The sequence below is a fragment of the Delphinus delphis genome, chromosome 15, assembly GCF_949987515.2.
Source record: "Delphinus delphis chromosome 15, mDelDel1.2, whole genome shotgun sequence".
NCBI classification, from domain to species: domain Eukaryota; kingdom Metazoa; phylum Chordata; class Mammalia; order Artiodactyla; family Delphinidae; genus Delphinus; species Delphinus delphis.
The window spans coordinates 78,821,321-78,840,686 of record NC_082697.1 but is presented as its reverse complement, the minus strand read 5'-3'; the positions used below and the strand labels follow the sequence as shown (position 1 = coordinate 78,840,686).

The 19,366-nt window shown below is 45.4% G+C and overlaps 1 protein-coding gene and 1 pseudogene across 1 annotated transcript; one reads left to right on the top strand and one right to left on the bottom strand.

The window, feature by feature from the left end:
- Positions 1 to 1,821: 1,821 nt before the first annotated feature.
- BCL7B (BAF chromatin remodeling complex subunit BCL7B) lies at positions 1,822 to 18,771 on the bottom strand. The gene is made up of 6 exons (XM_060032252.1): positions 18,534 to 18,771; positions 15,509 to 15,584; positions 6,219 to 6,315; positions 3,857 to 4,027; positions 3,185 to 3,264; positions 1,822 to 2,929 (listed from the first exon to the last, which is right to left on the bottom strand). The coding sequence occupies exons 1-6, from the start codon at positions 18,623 to 18,625 to the stop codon at positions 2,837 to 2,839; spliced, it is 609 nt and encodes a 202-aa protein (XP_059888235.1). The 5' UTR covers positions 18,626 to 18,771; the 3' UTR covers positions 1,822 to 2,836.
- On the top strand, positions 6,429 to 8,554 carry LOC132438853 (glycine cleavage system H protein, mitochondrial-like; annotated as a pseudogene).
- Positions 18,772 to 19,366: the final 595 nt, after the last annotated feature.

Below are 19,366 nucleotides of genomic sequence, written 5' to 3'. Positions count from 1 at the left end.
AGCAGCCCTGCAGTGCTCTCCCCCATCCACTTCCTGCTTCCCCCAGGCACCCATTTTCAATACATTAAGCTGTTTCCTCTGGTATTTACCTCCCTATTTCTAAATAACATATATATTGCTGTTTTCTTTAGTTTTTCAGTTTTAATATTAGCTGTTGACTTTCGTCAGTGGAAGATGAGAACTTAGCCCTCTTATATCCCCCAGAAACACCATACATATATACAAGCATATATAATTACGTTGCAATAGTTCAATCAATAGTCAGTGTATAACTTATGATTATGAATTATTCACAAATGATCCACATGGTGAACTGATTGCATTTCCTTTCTTCTTTTGTTTCCCCTGGTTTGCCTCATGTATTTTACTTTGTTTTCCATATACCTATCGCTGTTCTATCCTCAAACTCACAGAACTGTAAGTCTCCTCTTGATAAGTGCAAACATATCTAGATAAGGTTGGCAGGGTCCTTCCAACTTGTCCCCCTGCCTCCCTCTCTTTCCTCTCCATGGCACCTTGCTATGTCACTCCCCTGTTCTTGGCTTCTAATGGTTGGCTTCCTAAAGCCAACAGAGTAAAACCAAACTCTCTTGACGTGACCTTCAAGGCCCTCCACAATCTGTCCTGTGTTTCTGTTTCTTCCCTCAGACTCCTTCCTCTTCAGCAAAACTAGGTTTATCTAGGTTTCTTAATACTATTCCCCACTAAAAGGATCCTCTATTTGATTCTTTTCCAAAATCTGCCTGGTCACTTTTTATGGTCTCTTGGTCATTATACTTTCAATAGCTTCCTTTGTTTAAACAAATTAAGACATACTTCATGTACCACATATGATTCTAGTATCTGTGACATTAAAGTTTTTTAGTACCTGTTAAATTTTTAAGAAAAAAACAACTAAAGATGACGAAAAAACCAACTAGAGATGACAAAAAAAAAGGCAACAGAATTAACTGGGATTCTAGTTTCATCCATGACACCTGGAGCCCCTAAGAGAAATGAGAGGAATCGCTTTAGGGAATACGGAAATGAAATTTTTTTTTAATATTTATTTTAGTTGCACCAGCTCCTTAAGTTGTGGCACGTGGGCTCCTTAGTTGTGGCATGGGAACTCTTAGCTGCGGCATGTGGGATCTAGTTCCCTGACCAGGGACCGAACCCGGGCCCCCTGCATTGGGAGCGTGGCATCCTAACCACTGCGCCACCAGGGAAGTCCAGGAAATGAAATTCTTGGAGATATAGAATGTAGAATTCTTTTCCACCATGACTCTACTGTTTTCCTTTGGAATCGGGAGCAAAAAGGAGGAACCCATGGACAAAAAGCAGACTTGTGATAGCCAGGGCCTTCGGGGGAGGGGCAAACGGGGAGTGAGGGCTTAAAGGGCTTAAAGGGTATGGGTTTCTGTTTGAAGTGATGAAAATGTTTGGAGCTAGACAGTGGTGATGACTGCGCAATACTGTGAATGTACTTAGTGCCACGGAACTGTGCACTTTAAAATGGTTAAAAATGGTACGTTTTATGGTTGTGTATTTTACCATAATAAAACAAAAGTTAAAGAACAAAAGTCAGCCTCCTAAGGACCTGGAGCTGTGCAGTGTACACAGGTTTTCATTTGGTGTAGGCGGGGACAGAAGTATAATTCCAAGTACATGACAACTTCAAATGGAGTCTCCAAATCATTTTCATCAGAAAGTCACTCTGTGGGAGTGAAGACAACTGGCAGGGCCCAGCCCACAGTGACTTCGCTAGCACTCAGCCACCACGCCCCCCCAGCCCCTGCCCTCCACAACCTTCAAGAATGAAGCACTCAGCTACCAACAAGACATATTTCAAATAGTTTAATTTTAAAAATATTCTATTCGGTGCTAAAATATGTCTTCACTCACTGTTGCCCATTTCCATTTTCTTAAACTTTTTTGAAACAAAAAATAAAATCACGAGGTTCAATTAAACATGCAGATTTCAAAGAAAAGGGAACTTTCTAGAAAGTCTGAGCTGAAGGAGTACTGTGGGAATGGGTGCTGTTGTCAGAACCTCAAATTCTTGCTGGGGCAGAGTTTGCGGCAGGAGTGCTGGGGACCGTGGCGGGAGGCAGGGGATGCTGGAATGAAATGTCCAGGTGGAAACAACAAAAGCTGCGCGTGCGTGTGTGTGTGTGTGTGTGTGTGTGCGCGCGCGCGCGCGCATGCGCGCGTGTGTGTTGGGGGAAGGGGATGGTTACAGTGGGGGACAAAGGACTGTCAGCAGCCAGAGAGCCCATGAGAGGCAGGATAACCTCAGGAATGGGCAGAAGTGCCAGGATAGCAAGAAATCTATATGGACTTTTCCACCCTCTCATGGAGCGAAGCCCTTCCCTTGCCTCCGGAGTCTACTCAGGCATTCTCCAACAGCAGCCTACAGGGCCCCTAGCCCTATGCGAAAGTCCATGAATCTACAGTCTCCATTCAATTCAAGTAAGCCCTAGGCACTCTCTTCTCTAGAGGATGCCTTCCACATCTCTTTCCTCTTGTAGAAGCACCAGCAGCTCAGTCCAGAGGTTCCGGAGCAGAGACTGCTACCTGGAGGTGACAGATGAACCCTGGAGTGGCCGATGCTCCAGCCTACTTGGGGTGCAAAAAGGACAGGAGTGCTCCTCTTCTCAGGATCAAGCAGACACAGGTGCCAGGGACGGGAAGATGACGTTACGACCCCCAGTCCTATGTCAGCCTTCCAGCCCAGAAGGCTCCTATGTGCAGGCTCTGGAGCCCAGTGCTTGCCCTTAGCCCAGCAGCACAGCACAGCCAGAACCAGAATGCAAGAGAGGCCTGGGGCCAGGAGGCGAAGGGTGCCAGGGTGGTGCTAGCTTTCTGACGCTGTCTGTGGCACTGCGGGCTGGTCCACACAGAAGCGTTTCAGGGGAGGCGCACCTGAGTCTTCCTCTTCCTCAGCAATCTAGAAGCAGCCAGGGCATGGAATCACAGGGCCATCCTTCTGAAACAGACCTCCCCTTCTACCCTAATTACAACCCGGAAGTCCATCCCCCACTGTCTCACAGATAACCAAACCTCTTCCCCTACCTTATAACCTGGAGCCCAGCGTCCGTGCTGCCTTCCCAACTACAGCACATCCCGTGCTATAGAGCCAGTGCACATTAACAGAGCCCTCACTTTTTTCTTAGAAACTGGGAAACCCAAAGCACCTCCTTACCTGTGTCTCTAATGGAACTGGTTCTTCCTTCGTGAGGGTGGGAGGTTCATCAGCAACTTCTGAGGCGGGCAGGGAGGGCTCTGCAAAAGCAAGGTCGGCGTAGCTGAAGGGCCTCCTGAGGCAGGAGACTCCTATGGGATCTCTGCCCCAAGCTGGGGGAGTGCTCCTGCAAGCTATGTGGAGACGCCTTGGTGAAGGGGCAACACAGGCCGCAGAATCAATATACATTATAAGAAGAAATTCGCAGCATCTAGTGCAAAGAGCACGAGCTCCGAAGTTAGAAGGAATGAAATGAGACACACAGTTCCACAAGTTACTAGCTGTGTGATCATGGCCAAGCAATTGAACTTTTCTAAGACTACTTCCTCATCTGTAAAATGGAGATAACAGCTGCCATTTCATGGGGTTTTTGAGAGAGTCATACCAGGCATCAAATATGAAAAGTGCCTTCCTTACAGAGAGCCTGGCGCTCAGTTGTGTTGCTGTTTTCTTTCTTCATTCTGTGAAAGGCGAAAATAAAACCATTCCCAAAATAGCCTCAAACAATTGACAAACGGCTTGAAGCTGCCAGCTCTGGGGCAAATTCTCTAACCTGTGACTCTAAAGAAGAGAAACATCAAGAGCAAGAGCAAGGCCCCTCCAAGACGCTCATTGGGGCCAACAGAGACTCACCCTCAAGGATCTCCTGGCCCAGGGTGGGGGGCTGGGAGTCATCTGTGCGGAAGTCGGAGGTGTGCGCTGGGCTCAGGGACTCGCTCTGCTGGGGGCTGGGGCTCGAGTTGGTGCTGCTGTCCACCTTGAGCTGATAGACATCAGACACGGAACTCTGGTTGCTGTTTTCATCTGAAAACCAAACATGACAAAGGCAACAGCTGAGGGTGGTCACTTTTGAGAGTAATTCAGTACAGAGCCAAGGGCCTGGTGTCTCTGCAGACAGCGTGGACACAGCCAGGCACACAATGATCACGGCTGTAAACAGCCTCTGAACCAAAGGCAGACATTCTCGGGGCTTCTGTGCACTGCAACTTACCAACAAGAGTCTAAATTGATTAATTTAAGCATGTTCTATCTTATGACACATATTCTAAGCACCACAAGATGCAGCCAGAATCTTTAAGTTTATGCAACATTTATATTTCAGGAAGGTCAAGATATGCTTATTAATCCCTTCTTTATTATCCACCACTTATAGCTGGGACCTGGTATTTTCCCACTGTCCAGTGAAGGGAGGAACACATCTGTGCCTCTCAACCTTTCTCACAATACAAGAGGTGTAGAAAATGAGAGTCTGTCTGCTATTCTCGGCTGTCTGAAGGAGGGTGATAGTGTCTGGAGGTGGTCAGCTTGGGCCCTTGCACCTGCCTAGGCTCCATCTCACCGCCTCAAGGACCGTGGGATCCCACCTGGGAAGCGCTGTCTGAAGGCTTAAAGTCACCACCTAAGTTAAAAATACAGAGTCAGCAGGGCCTTCCTCTCCCTGACCTCCAGCAGCCAGTCACCAAATCTGCCCCACCCACTGCCCTGACTCGGCCTGTGCCCATTCCTTCCTCTCCCCGTGGCCTCAGCTCAGCCCTCATGATCTCTTGCCTGGCCTCCAGCCACAGCTACCCAACTGCCCTTCCTGCAGTCTCAGGCACCCCCACTGGACCTCATACCACTGCCAGAATGATCTTTCTAAACCCTTGTCGGTTCCCCACTGCCCACGAGATGGCCCTATCCCAACCTACAAACTCCCTTCTGATCTCCAGGCTCACCACCTGCTGTTCTTCCCCATGTACCCTGGCTCCTGCCAAACTGGACTCTAACCTAAGAGCAGCTTCAAGTACCAGTGTCTGCTATGACATGCTCTTTCCGGTCTTCCTGCAAAGCCCCTAGACATGCCAACATTCAGCTCAGGCATCACCTCCTCCACAGAGCCTCGTGTCCAGGCTCCCTTGGGTGGAAATGACCACCCTCTCTTTTATGCTCCTGCTGTTTCCTGTGCACACCTGCATTTACTATATTACACACCAGTCTCCCTCCATTACACTCTGTGCAGGCAGGCTCTGTGGCTTACTGGTCCTTGAATCTCCAGTGCAGTACACAGTACCTGGCACATAGTAGGAGTTCATTAAATGTTCAATGAACAAAAAGGATAAGATAGGGGCCAGACTGAGGAAATGGAGCCTCCCATTGTCTCCCAGAGCTTTATGATGGAACATCTCACACAGCTAGAGAACATTTCCCTTGTATTCTCTTCCTGTACCACACTGACCTTGCAGGGGTTGGGGGAGAAGTGAGGAGGAGATACCTGGTCGCTCCCAGTCTAGTTCCGAAGAGAAAATTGTAAGCCCTTTCTAGTCTTTATCCTACAATGACCACCACCTTCTATACTAAAATGGAAGTAGCATTTTATCACAAAAAAGAATAAAGCTCTGTCACTCTTCTGCTCAGGCAAATACTTTTCTTCTCCAAGCATCAGTTTTCTGAAATAGGGATGATGATAACTGCCTGGTTTATATCACAGGCTAATGTAAAGATAACAATGAGAAACTGAAGTGAAAGTGCTTCATAAACAGTAGCTGCCACACAGGTATAAAAGGTAATGTTATGAGTGTAGTGCTGACTCAGGCAGGACGTCTACCGAAGACTGGTTTAGGAGGCAGAGCTTGGGCTAAGGGTGGATGGGTAGATGCCCCGGCATGGGGGGGGAGGGGGTCTCCTCTGAGGCACTCTCATCAAATACACAGTCTAAAGAAAAGTGCTTCTGATCCAGAAAACCGGGACCCACCATGGGGTCTGCCACCTACAAGTGATATGACTTTAGATATGTAACCTCACCTCTCTGAGCCTCAGTTTCCGTAACTGGAAAGTGAGGAGACTGTGGTCTCTCTTGCAGGGTTATTGTGAGGTTTAAATGAAAAGGCTTCCATAAAGTGCCCAGGAAGATACCAGCAAAACAGTAGGCACTGAAATGACACACAGACTATTCTTCTGATTATTAATGGGTCATCTTTTCAGTTTCCTGCAAGGAAGACATATGGATGCAACTCACCCTGGAATTCAAGAAGGAGAGAGGAATTGGCTGAGGCATCAGAGGGAAAGCCATTAGGTTCCCGGGCTGCTGAACTGTTCGATTTTGACTTTTCTTTCTAGAAAAGGAAAAAAAGAGGAATATGACAGAGCCAAGCAGAAGACTCACAGAGAGAGAAGGTGCTGAGACACCAGAGAGGTCTGGATTAGGAACAGGAGGAACAACAGCGGTTTCAGAATCCAGGACCCGAGGAATAACAGGATCCTGGACAAGGTGTCCCCAGGCCTCAGTGTCTCTGTCAGTAAAATGGACCCTCCCAGTGCTAATATCATGAATCGCAAGTGAGAGGCAGATACATGTCTTCCACTAGAGCTCCCTGTAGGACTCTTCTGCTTTCTGCCCTGATGAGAATGCTCTATCCAGTCCTTCCCTACAGGCATGGGTGAGAAACACCAAATACCCATTTGAGAAAGATCCCTGTTTTAGTAGCACAGTAGGGAAGAAAAATAAGTGAAAGAAGAAAGGACCTCTGACTGGACAAAGGAAGGAGTCACTTTATATGTAATGCAAGCAGTGACAGGACAAGGGGCCCCTGCTAGCTCTATTCCTCACCAATCCACCACATCCACTCAAAATGATCTCCCATGTCCACCTCTGCCTTCAAGCAGGATGCAGGTTACACATGTGGGGGAACCACAGTGGGAAGGTAAGCACTAGCTTGCAACAAACAAGGAAATAATCCACAGGACAGGAAATCATCAATCCAAGCATTTGCAAATGAGAGCATCCCAAGAGCCAAAAGTTCAAATCTGAATAATCTCAAATTTACTAATTCATACTTTTTATACTTGCCTATTTATTGTACGTGCATCGTACTAGTAATACAACTTAGTGTTTCTTAATACTCTCAATACTAGCTCGGCAATAAATCAACTGTACACATACATGCAGTCCTTCCCTTCATTTTTTCATATACAGACATAATTTTAATGTAATTACACTTTACCATTTTACTGCAGAGGCTACATAAACATGATTTTTACTAGCTGCACAATATTCCAGATATCATAATCACTTAATCACTACTCAACTAGTGGACATTTAGCTTTACCTGATTTAGGATTGTTTTTGTTTATTGCTAGTAGGAATAAACCCACAATGCTCAACTTTCACTTTTTCCTGGATTATGTGACTAAATTCACAAAAAAAATTCCTTCTAGATCAAAAAGTATAAACTAAACATATTTTTCTTAAAATATACTGTGGCTCACCCACCACTCTCTACAAGGAGGCTGGCAATATATTTGGAGTACGAGCATCACGGCACCCATGCCAACATTTGGCTTTATCATTATTTTTTTCTGATCTCTCATTTATCTTTATTTTAATGATTCTGGGCTCACATAAAATATGCATTCACTATAAGAAATTCTGAAAATACAGAAAAAGAAATGAAAATCACCTGTACAACCCGAGACAACCGATACAACATACATCTGTATGAAAATGGCTCATGATTCAGCATTATAACTTGCTCCCCCTCCCCCATTCACCATATTAAAAACATTTTTCTCTGTGAACATGGTGCTGCGAGTGGTGCGGAGCGTGCGGGCCACAGTCTGCAGCCTGCGCACCACCTCTGTGCCCAACACGCCCTGCCCACTGTGGCCCTGGGGACTGCGGCAGGCACCGACCGGGCGCTGCTCACCGGACCCGCTCTGCTGTCAGGTTGTAAATTCACAGACAAACATGAATGGGTAACAACAGAAAATGATGTTGGAACAGTGGGAATCAGCAATTCTGCACAGGAAGCGTTGGGAGATGTTGTTTACTGTAGTCTGCCTGAAGTTGGGACAAAATTGAACAAACGAAGAATTTGGTGCTTTGGAAAGTGTGAAAGCTGCGAGTGAACTCCATTCTCCTCCATCAGGAGACGTAACAGAAAATAATGAAGCTCTAGCAGAAAATCCAGGACTTGTCAACAAATCTTGTTATGAAGATGGTTGGCTGATCGAGATGACACTCAGTAAGCCTTCAGAACTAGATGAACTAATGAGTGAGGAAGCATATGAGAAATACATAAAATCTACTGAGGAGTGAACATGGAACCCCTGAATAAACTAGTTGGAAACAACTTAATCTAGCATAGCTGTCTTAAATTAGTGGTGGATAGATTTTTAAAAAGCAACTTTTAGGGCTTCCCTGGTGGCGCGGTGGTTGAGAGTCCGCCTGCCAATGCAGGGGCACGAGTTCGTGCCCCGGTCCGGGAAGATCCCACATGCCGCGGAGCGGCTGTGCCCGTGAGCCACGGCCGCTGAGCCTGCGCGTCCGGAGCCTGTGCTCCGCAGCGGGAGAGGCCACAGCAGTGAGAGGCCCGCGTACCGCAAAAAAAAAAAAAAAGGCAACTTTTAGCAAAAGAAACGACTTTCAACAATGTTGCCTGAAGAAAATACCCCTTAACTTCCTCATGATTTCTGATAAACACTCTGCATCTTTTTCACAACACCCTATGATTTTTAGGCTAGTCTCCAGTTATAATATTTAGAATTCCTGAAATTATCTGTGGTAAAACTAGTTATAAAAATTATGTAATTCAAGGATAACATTGTTATCTTAACTATATATTTATATATATATATATATATATATATATATATATATATATATATATATATATATATATATATATAAAATAACTTGCTTACAGCCATCCCTGGATTTAGGTCAAAAGACTCAATGAAATTGCCACTGGAAATAAATGGCAGTGGAGAAAAGTTTGTTAGTTGTATCGTGTCCAATTAAGAACATTACTATGTTAATTTTGCAATATACTGTGTTTGCTTGTGCTATTTTTATACAGTGAAGCAACAGCCTTGCAGGAAAATAAGAAACAGTTTAATAATAAAATATGCAACTTCCTAAAAAATAAAAAAGTTTTTTTCTATGCCATTGAATAATCTTCTACACCATCTTTTATAATGGTTACAAAGCTTTACAATATACAGGTGCACAATAACTTAATGAATTCTCTACAATAAGATCTTCATTTTGCTTGCAATTTTTAAATACCACAAACAATAATATTGTGATGCTCAACACTATAGATATACCTTGTACACATCATGATTATGTCCTGAGGATAAATTTCTAGAGATAAAACTTCTAGATCAAAGGCATAAATATTCTGAAAGCTTTTTCCCCCTCAGCTTTACTGAGGTATAACTGACAAATAAAATTGTAAGATATTTAAAGCGTACCCTGGGTTAATCTGATATACATATACACTGTGAAAGGATTCCCACCATCTGGTTAATTAAGTTTTTAAGTATACATATACGATCAACTTCACCTGTAGAAAGTTTGTCCCAATTTACTCTCCCATCAGCAGTGCCGCACTCCCTTATGTCCTTCACATTTTTTTCTTTACCAATTTGGTCATTTTCTATTTTTCCTAACCTAACTGGTCTATGCCAGTACCTTAGAAGATGGCACACTATCATGGACCACTGGAAGGTAGATAAACCGATGGACCTCAGGGCCCAGCTCAGAAACCAACACAAACACTGTAAGAAGCCCTTCGGAGAGACAAAAGGAACTGAGTCCTGGGCAGGAGAACTTGAAATAGGAAAGCGCCAGGGTCTTACATGTGAGAAATGGGGAGGGGGTTGCTGGCAGTGTCCTTCCCCCACATGTACACACTACCCAAGAGATCTAGCAGCCTGACCTTTGGCCCTTATGGGTACTGGCATCACCAGAGCCAGGGTTAGATGAAAAACAAAGGGTGACTCCAGGGCCCCCCCTAACTTTCACCCACCAAGTCCTTGGGCTGGACAAGGACGGCTGCTCCCAGATAAAGGCAGCACGTGGAAGACTGGTACTAGGGAGTTCCCTGGGAGGCAAGGGAAGATGAGAGGGGAAAAGGGAAAGGCTGAACCCTGAGGCTAATCCCATCCCCTAAATCCATTTAGAGGAGGGAACACAAAGCCTCGGTTACACGGTTACACATTTCTAGCCAATGCAGCTCAGAGTCAAAAGGAATAAAAGATGAGTGCACAGAAAAAACTAACCAGACACTGGAGGAAAACAAGCACCATGAAAGACAATAAACAGAACAAGCTATACCAGAAGAAGCAGACTAGTGGGACAGAAGAATTGAAATAAAACATAGCAAATCTCCTCAGAAAGATAAGGATGACACTGGAAAGTTGTTTTGAACAACCAACAACAAAGGAAATTTGGTATGAATAATAAACTCGTTCAAAATAAAAATTAAGTGAATGAGGGAATTCCCTGGCAATCCAGTGGTTAGGACTCAGCGCTTCCACTGCCTGGGGCCCAGGTTTGATCCCTGGGAAGGGAATTAAGATCCCACAAGCCAGCTGCACAGCGTGGAAAAAAAGAAAAAACAATTAAGTGAACGAGTTTATTAGCAGAAATAGAGCTGAAGAAAAGATTAATGAGCAAAAACTGGGTTGAGGGTCTTCCCTGGTGGCGCAGTGGTTGAGAATCTCTGCCTGCCAATGCAGGGGACACGGGTTCGAGCCCTGGTCTGGGAAGATCCCACATGCCGCGGAGCAACTAGCCCCGTGAGCCACAATTACTGAGCCTGCGCGTCTGGAGCCTGTGCTCCGCAACAAGAGAGGCCGCGATAGTGAGAGGCGCGCGCACTGCAATGAGGAGTGGCCCCCACTAGCCGCAACAAGAGAAAGCCCTGGCACAGAAACGAAAAGTCAACACAGCCGTAAATAAATAAATTAATTTAAAAAAAAAAAAAAAACTGGGTTGAGAAGTCAGAATATATGAGGACAGAATAAAGAGATGAAACAAACTAAAAGTTAAGAAATGAAGCTAGATGTCCACATTACAGGATATTCTTACAGAAGTTCCAGGTCAAACAGAAGAAATTCTAAAAGTTTCCAGGAATATAAAAGAATCACCTACAAAGAAATCAAGAATTAGACTGACATCAGATTTCTCAACAGAAAACCAGAAGCACAACAATTGAGTAATAGTTTCAAAATGTTGAAAGAAAATAATTTTTAACCTAGAATTTCATATACAGGTAAAATGATCAATTAAACATGAAAGTAAAACAAAGATATTTTCAGAACGTTTTCTCCACACAAGCCCTCTTTGGCAAAACTCTTGAAGGGTGTATTCCAGCAAGAAAAGAAATGAATCTAAGAGAAAGCAATAATAAATAGGTACAAAGGGTTAGTAAATAATTAGTAATGTTTACTTTGTCTAATTAAGCAATGACTAAAACAAGAAATGTCTGTAAAAACAGAAATATCTGAACAGAATATCTGACCTGAAATTCCACTGAAAACTAAGGAGAGGGCAGGAATGAAAGTGGGGGTAGAGACCAGGGGTGGTTAAAAATGTGTTCAGGCTCTGAGGGGAAACACAGATTTTGATAAGCGTTATACACTGATACAGAAAAATAGTAAGTGTAAGTCTTATTAGGTTAGAGATAGCCAATAAAAAAATTAAAAATAAAATGTGGAACTTTCAAATCGGAAGAAAAATTTGAAACTGAATTTGAGGTGAAGAGAAAAAAGAAAGTGTATCATGGCAGAAATCCTTGTCCCCATAAGTAGAGTGTTTAGATGGTGACATTTTCACGGCCTTTCCGGCCCCTAAATGTGCCACAGCTATTATGAACACACATAGTTAGTATACATGTCCTGAGGAGACTTCTAGGAAACTCCTTAAATTCATGAAAATACCATTTGCCCATCCTTCCACTCTCTTGCTGCCTTGAACTTGAATGTGTTGAATGATGGCTGGAGCTCAAACTTGGATACAAGGTCAAACATGAAGCAGAGGAAAATGGGCAATTGTTTAATGCATATAGAGTTTACCTCTGCAAGATGAAGAGTTCTGGAGATGGATTACACAACAAAGTGAATGTATTCAACACTACTGAACTGTACACTTAAAAAACGGTTAAGATGGTAAATTTTATGATATGTGTATTTTACCACAATAGAAATAAAGTAAAATGAATAGAGAACCATTAATCTCTTAAATATAAATTAAAAAAAAAAGGTGGGACTTCCCTGGTGACGCAGTGGTTAAGAATCTACCTGCCAACACAGGGGACACAGGTTCGATCCCTGGTCTGGGAAGATCCCACATGCTGCAAAGCAACTAAGCCCACGCGCCGCAACTACTGAAGCCCGTGGGCCTAGAGCCCATGCTCTGCGACAAGAGAAGCCACCGCAATGAGAAGCCCGACACCGCAACGAAGAGTAGCCCCCTCTCTCCACAACTAGAGAAAACCCACACACAGCAATGAACACCCAATGCAACCAAAAATAAATAAATAAATTTATTTTTTTAAAAAAAGGAACAGAAAGGTTGCAAGAAACCTGGGTCCCTGGGGACTCTTAGAGTGGAAGTGCCACACCGGTCCTAGACTGCATATTTCTGTTCCTCTAAGAATAAAAGAAAACTTTTTTAAACCATTACTACTTTGAGTTTTCTGTCACCCACAGCTAAACCTAATCCCAATATGCCCAATAAGCAGAAAAATGTAAAACAGAGAAAAACAGAATTACAAGACATACCAGGGAAACACAAATCAAAAGAAGACACGGTGTCTTTTAGAATATCTAGAATATCAATCAAAGAAGCCATGCAAATCAGAAAAGTAAAGAGGAAACCCAATCCAAGAACAAGGAAAATACAAGAAATCAGAGGGGAATTTCCTGGCAGTCCAAGCGGCTAGGACTCTGTGCTTTCACTGCCCGAGGGTCTGGGTTAAATCCCTGGTTGAGGAACTAAGATCCCACAAGCCTCAGGGCAAAAAAAAAGAAATCAGAAAAGAGGAAATCTAAATGAATAAAAAGTAAATCTGAAGAGATAAAACTGTCAACCTCCCTAGTGTTCAGAGAAATGCAAAATAAACAAAGAGATACCACTTTACGTCTATCAGATTGGCAGGACTTAGGAATTAGGAGTTAGATAATATCAGATGTTGCTGAAGATGTGGGAAACGGGAGCCCTGCAGCACAACTGGGGAAGTGTACTAAGTATCCGGGTGCAGCTATTCAGGAGAGAGCTCTGACAGCCAGCATCTAGTCAAAACAATCATGTATGTACAGCCAGTAACAGAGAAATCTCACTCCTGGGCATCTAATCCAGAGAAAACCTCCCACAAGTCCTCAAGGACAATGGTTTAAGGAATGTCCACCAGAGTCATCTGTGCTACCAAAAAAAGCTGGAGGCAACACACACAAACAGACCCATATTCGGACACTTGGAATATGACAAAGTTGGTTCTACAGAGCAGGAGGAAAACAGTCTTTTCAAGTGGTGGGACAAATGCATACCCACATGGAAAAAAATGAAATTGGGCCCCTACTTCAAAATACACGAAAATCAACTCCAGGTGTGTTATAAATGGGAACAGGATAACAAGACTGTAGAAGATTATATGGAAGAATACCTTTGTGACCTCAAAGAAGGAACAGATTTAAGACATTTAAAAGCACTAATTATAGGGCTTCCCTGGTGGTGCAGTGGTTGAGAGTCTGCCTGCCGATGCAGGGGACATGGGTTCGTGCCCTGGTCCGGGAAGATCCCACATGCCGCAGAGCGGCTGGGCCCATGAGCCATGGCCGCTGAGGCTGCGCGTCCGGAGCCTGTGCTCTGCAACGGGAGAGGCCACAACAGTGAGAGGCCCGCGTACAGCAAAAAAAAAAAAAAAAAAAAAGTTTAAAAGCACTAATTATAAAGTAAAAAATTATTTTGTCTATATTAAAATTAAAAACTTGTTACTCGGGACTTCCCTGGGGGCACAGTGGTTAAGGATCCGCCTGCCAATGCAGGGGGCACAGGTTCGATCCCTGGTCCAGGCAGATCCCACATGCGGCGGAGCAACTAAGCCCATGCACCACAACTACTGGGCCTGCGCTCTAGAGCCTGTGAGCCACAAATACTGAGCCCGTGCGCTTAGAGCCCGCACTCTGCAACAAGTGAAGCCACCAGGAGAAGCCCGCGCACCACAACAAAGAGTAGCCCCTGCTCACAGCAATGAAGACCCAATGCAGCCAAAAATAAAATTAAAAAACAAAAACAAAAAACTTCTGTTACTCAAGCCTGCATAAACAGAGTGTAAAGACAAGCCATGGAATGGAAAAAGGTACAGATAGTATTTAATCAATAAAGAGTATGTGTCCACAACACAGAGAATCCCTACAAGTCCTAAGAAAAAGACCACAGCCAAAGAGACTTAAATAGGAACTTCTTAAAAGAGGAAATCCAAAAGGATGCTGAAAAGATTCTCCATCTCATTAGTAATTACATCATTAATCACCAAATTAAAACCACAATGAGATATCTTAATACATTAAGTCTAACTATACCAACTGTTGATGAGGATTTGGAGCAGTGAGAACTCATATTGCTGTTAAGAATATATACTGGTTGGGCTTCCCTGGTGGCACAGTGGTTAAGAATACGCCTGCTAATGCAGGCGACACGGGTTCCATCCCTGGTCTCGGAAGATCCCACATGCCGCGGAACAAATGGGCCTGTGTGCCACAACTACTGGGCCTGCGCTCTGGAGCCCGCGAGCCACGGCCGCTGAACCCGCACACCACAGCTACTAAAGCCCACTCACCCTAGAGCCCACATGCCACAACTACTGAAGCCTGCGCGCCTAGAGCCCGTGCTCCACAACAGGAGAAGCCACCGCAGTGAGAAGCCCGCGCACCGCAACGAAGAGTAGCCCCCGCTCACCACAACTAGAGAAAGCCCGTGCGCAGCAACGAAGACCCAATGCAGACAAAAATTTTGAAAAAAAGAATATACAGGTGTCCAAATAAACCCATGGAAGAGGAATTAGAAAGGCATATATACATATTAAACACATGATGTAATAAACTACAGTGGGCAGCAGGAGTCCACAAACTTTTTCTTACAGGGCCAGATAATAAATATCTTGGGCTTTGCAGGCCATTAGGTGTTATGGCAATTACTCAGCTCTGCCATTACAACTCAAAAGCAGCCACAAATAAGGAAACAAACAGGCATAGGTGTGTTCAAATAAAACTATATTGAATCACAGGGAGCAGGCCTGGGCTGTAGTTTGTCAAGCCCTGGAAAAGAGGAATGGGTTAAGGAAAGGGAATAAAGGGGAGGGAATAATAAAATAAGAGGCTTTGCGTGGACCAATGACAGAGGATGCCTTGAAGTATTTTCAACTCAATTCTGGGAAAATACATTCCATTATAATTAAGAGGCAATCAAAGAAAGAAAGGAGACGTTACCTTTTTGTTGTTTCGATTTTCTTCCACACTTACCTCCTTGTTGTCTGTCACGGGAACCCACTTAAATATCCTAAGGGACGTGTCACCCACAGTCACCCACTTTTTCTCCCTAAAACAAAGACACTTCTTAGAACTGATAAACAATAAAATAGATTTTCTGATCATAACTGTGCTTTCCCACTTCTCAGCAGATCATTCCTTCAATCTTAAGTGCTTTCTAAACTTCCTCTCCATCAAATCATACCTTACCTTTCAGGACAAAATCATCCCTTCCAGAAACACTTTGCTATCAAATGCCTTTGGCTCTGAACCCTCTACTTGCCACCTTTGCTCATGTACAGTGTACCAAAACCTTTTGTTCCTCACAGCCTACAGCAGTATAGAGTATCAGCACATTTTCAAATTCAGGTATCTATCTCGCATAAACTTCTTTATTTCCCCAAAATTAATTCAATTCCACTGATATTTATAAAGCCCTAATATACAAGGCCCAATAGGAGATAAAGGATATATAAGATAGGGTCCCTCTCTTGGGAACTCATAGCAATGAAAAGATAAGTAAAGAAAGCATTGTAACACGTGAAGGTGGCAAGGAAGAAGGCTGAAAGAGTAAGATCAGGATATCCCACGGAAGGCAGAACTCCTATGACTCCTGTGGAACTCTGGATTGAAACACAATGCTATTTAAAAATAATCACAGGAGCAGGACAGGATGCTTCCAACTAACAGACCTGAGCCTCACACTGGCTTCTGGAAGAGGTGAAGGCCAAGCCGCCATGGAAAGGCTGCTTTAAGGTTTCATTTTACAAGAGGTTACTTTTGAGATGAGCCTTAAAAAATGAGTTGTTCTCCCCACCCCGCACATACCTGGGGAGGGAAAGGCAAGTGACATTGTTGAATAAGAGTGTAGATTATGAACGGCCAGAGTTGGGGAGTCTGGAGTATGACTTCTGCAAGTTTCGCATCCCAATTTGAGGACAAAAAAGCAAAAAAAGTAACTGCTGTTACTGCTGCTATTGATGATGCTATTCAGCAAATGGTAACATCACAGAAATGTAGAGACTATGATGTAACAGAAAGAAGAATGAACTAAAGACTTAGGAAACGGGAGTTAATTCCTGGCCAGCCACTCATTTATTCCTCATTTACTCAAAAATATTTAATATTCAAGACCCTATGCTAAGTCTTGGGCACACAGGGAACAAGATGCACAGTCCTGACCCTCACAGACCCGAAATTCCAACTGGAAACAGACATCACACAACTCATCTCACAGTTTGAAACCTAATCACTAGGTTTAACCATATCAAACTGCCGCTTCTGCTGGTTAAAAAGGCAAATACAGGCAATATATTATGCTTCGACCTAATACAATTGTGGAAAGTTCCAGTCGGGGACCTGATTTAGACTGGGGATCTTGAAAGGTGTCCTTGAGGAAGCAACTGGAGAGCACAACTAGGAGTTAACTAGGCAAGGGGGAGGAGAGGGTAGAGGAAGGACACCAGGTAGCAGAAACAGAAGTGTGGCCCCAACTGAAAGATGGCCAGCATCTTGGGAAAGAGGGCAGTTTGAACCAGTCTGGTGGGGCAAGAAGGATCATCTTTGGTCTTTATCCTAAGAGCAAGAAGAGATCAATGAAGCATTATTTCCTAAGCAGGAGTGCTAGAAGATTCACCCTTGAGAAAAATACAATGTGATGAATGGACTGGGGAATGAGCCAGTCCTGAAGCAGGCAGATCATAGGGAAGTTGGTACAAGAGTTCTCGGTGAGAGAATATGCTCATCTGCCCTAGGCTGCAGGTGAGGACGGAGATGGCCAGAAGAGAAAGGTATGCCCATTTTTAGGTTTCCCAAAAAAACCTAGAAGGATGAGATTTGGAGGGGAAAAATCATTAATTATTTAACTAGTATTTATGAGTCCAACTATATATCAAGCCCTTATTGATAAAGAGTTAAGGAACTTGATCTTGTAGAGAAATGGACAAATAAACACGAAAATAAAGTCCAAGGTAATGACCCTAAAGGGAGTGGAGGGACTTCCCTGGTGGCGCAGTGGTTAAGAATCCGCCTGCCAATGCAGGGGACATGGTTCAAGTCCTGGTGGGAGAAGATCCCACATGCCACGAGCAACTAAGCCCGTGGGCCACAACTGCTAAAGCCGGCGCGCCTAGAGCCCGTGAGCCACAACAAGAGAAGCCACCGCAATGAGAAGCCCACCCACCGCAAAGAGAAGCCCACGCACCGCAAGGAAGAGTAGCTCCCGCTCGCTGCAACTAGAGAAGAGCACCCGCGCAGCAACGAAGACCCAACACAGCCAAAAATAAATTAATTAATTAAAAAAATAATAATAAAGGGAGTGGAGAGTGAAGGGCAGGAGAACTTGGAGAAGGCTTCCTGGAGGGAGCTAACACCTACCCGGACTTTAAAATTATTAGTAGTAATCAGCTAGAGAAAAGTACTCAAGAAGTTGGCGCAAACAGTTGGCTGTGAATATTGAAGGTGATAACGCATCACTGTTTCTACAAAATAGGCGGTAAACCGGCGCCTGCAACGAACGCTACAGGAGCCGTTTCCAAACGAAGGGTAGATCCTGACTCCACTACTAACAGCTCCCAGGCCATCAAGAGAAAATGCCTACCCAGCTCGCTCGTGTGGGTCCGTATTAGGCGAAACACAGGGCTTTTAATTCCAATAACCACTTGGTCCCGTGGCATGTAGGTTTGCCGAGAAGCTCTCACCTAACTTAGACTTCATACGTAGAGGACCGGCGTGCGAACCAGGTCCCATTGACCGAGCGCCGCCAAACGCCCACAGCTCCACCGGCGCCGCGCTGCCCTAGGGCAGGTGGGCGGACCCGCGGGCCGGGCGACCCGCTGATTGGTTGCGGCTGGCGCGCCCTCTGACCTCACGCCGACGCGAGCAGCACCCTCCTCCCGCCTTCTCCGCTCCCCCTTCCCCCAAGCGCCCGCCGGTCGGCTCCCACCCCACACGCTAGTTCACCGCCGCTCTGGGCCTGGGCCGGCGTCCCCCTCCAGCACCCTCGGCCCTGGCCCCTCACCATTTCCGCACTTTCTCGATGGCCGCCATCACCTTCTTGATGTCATCCTTGGCCCGGCTGCGGGTCTCGGCCCGGACAGACCGGCCCGACATGGCGTCAGTGGGAACGGCGGGGGCCGGGGCACTGCTCCCAAGGCACCGGGAATCGCGCGCCTCACGCGCCGCCGCCCGCCCGGCGCAAACAGCGTCACCGCGGCCGTCGCCCCCTCCGTGCGCGCGTGCGCGAGGAAGCGCGCGCACCCGCCCTCCCCATGGGGCTCGAGGCATCAGCGCGCCTGCGCGCCCAGTCTCAGGTGCCCCACCCCGGGCGTCCCACCCAGCGTGCCCCGCCCTGGTCGTCCCACCCGGGGCGTCCCCGAGTCCAGTGAGCTTACGAGCAGGCCAGGGTTAAGCGGGCGAGCTGGTGGCACGTGCTGTGTGCAGGGTGTGGTGGGAGGCTCTTTCCCAGGGGAGCATCTTAATCCTCTGGACAGGGCTGCCGCCATAACCTATATTTTATGGGCTTGACCCTAACGTTACTGAGGGTCTGCACCATCCTGTCCTGCTGCCACTCCTGTCTGGGGCCCTAGCTCCCCAGATAACACCATTGTGCTCCAACTACAGAGAATTTCACACCTTTAGTATGCCTTCCAACGTTTGCACACATCTGTTCCCCACCTGGAATTCTGTCTCTTCACCTAATGACCACTTACTCTTCCAACATCCCATTTGAACTACGACAGGTCTTCCCTGATATCCTGGGGTGCCACTTAGTGCATCCTTGACACTACATCAGCAGTCCCCAACCTTTTTGGCACCAGGGACTGGTTTCATAGAAGACAATATTTCCGGGGC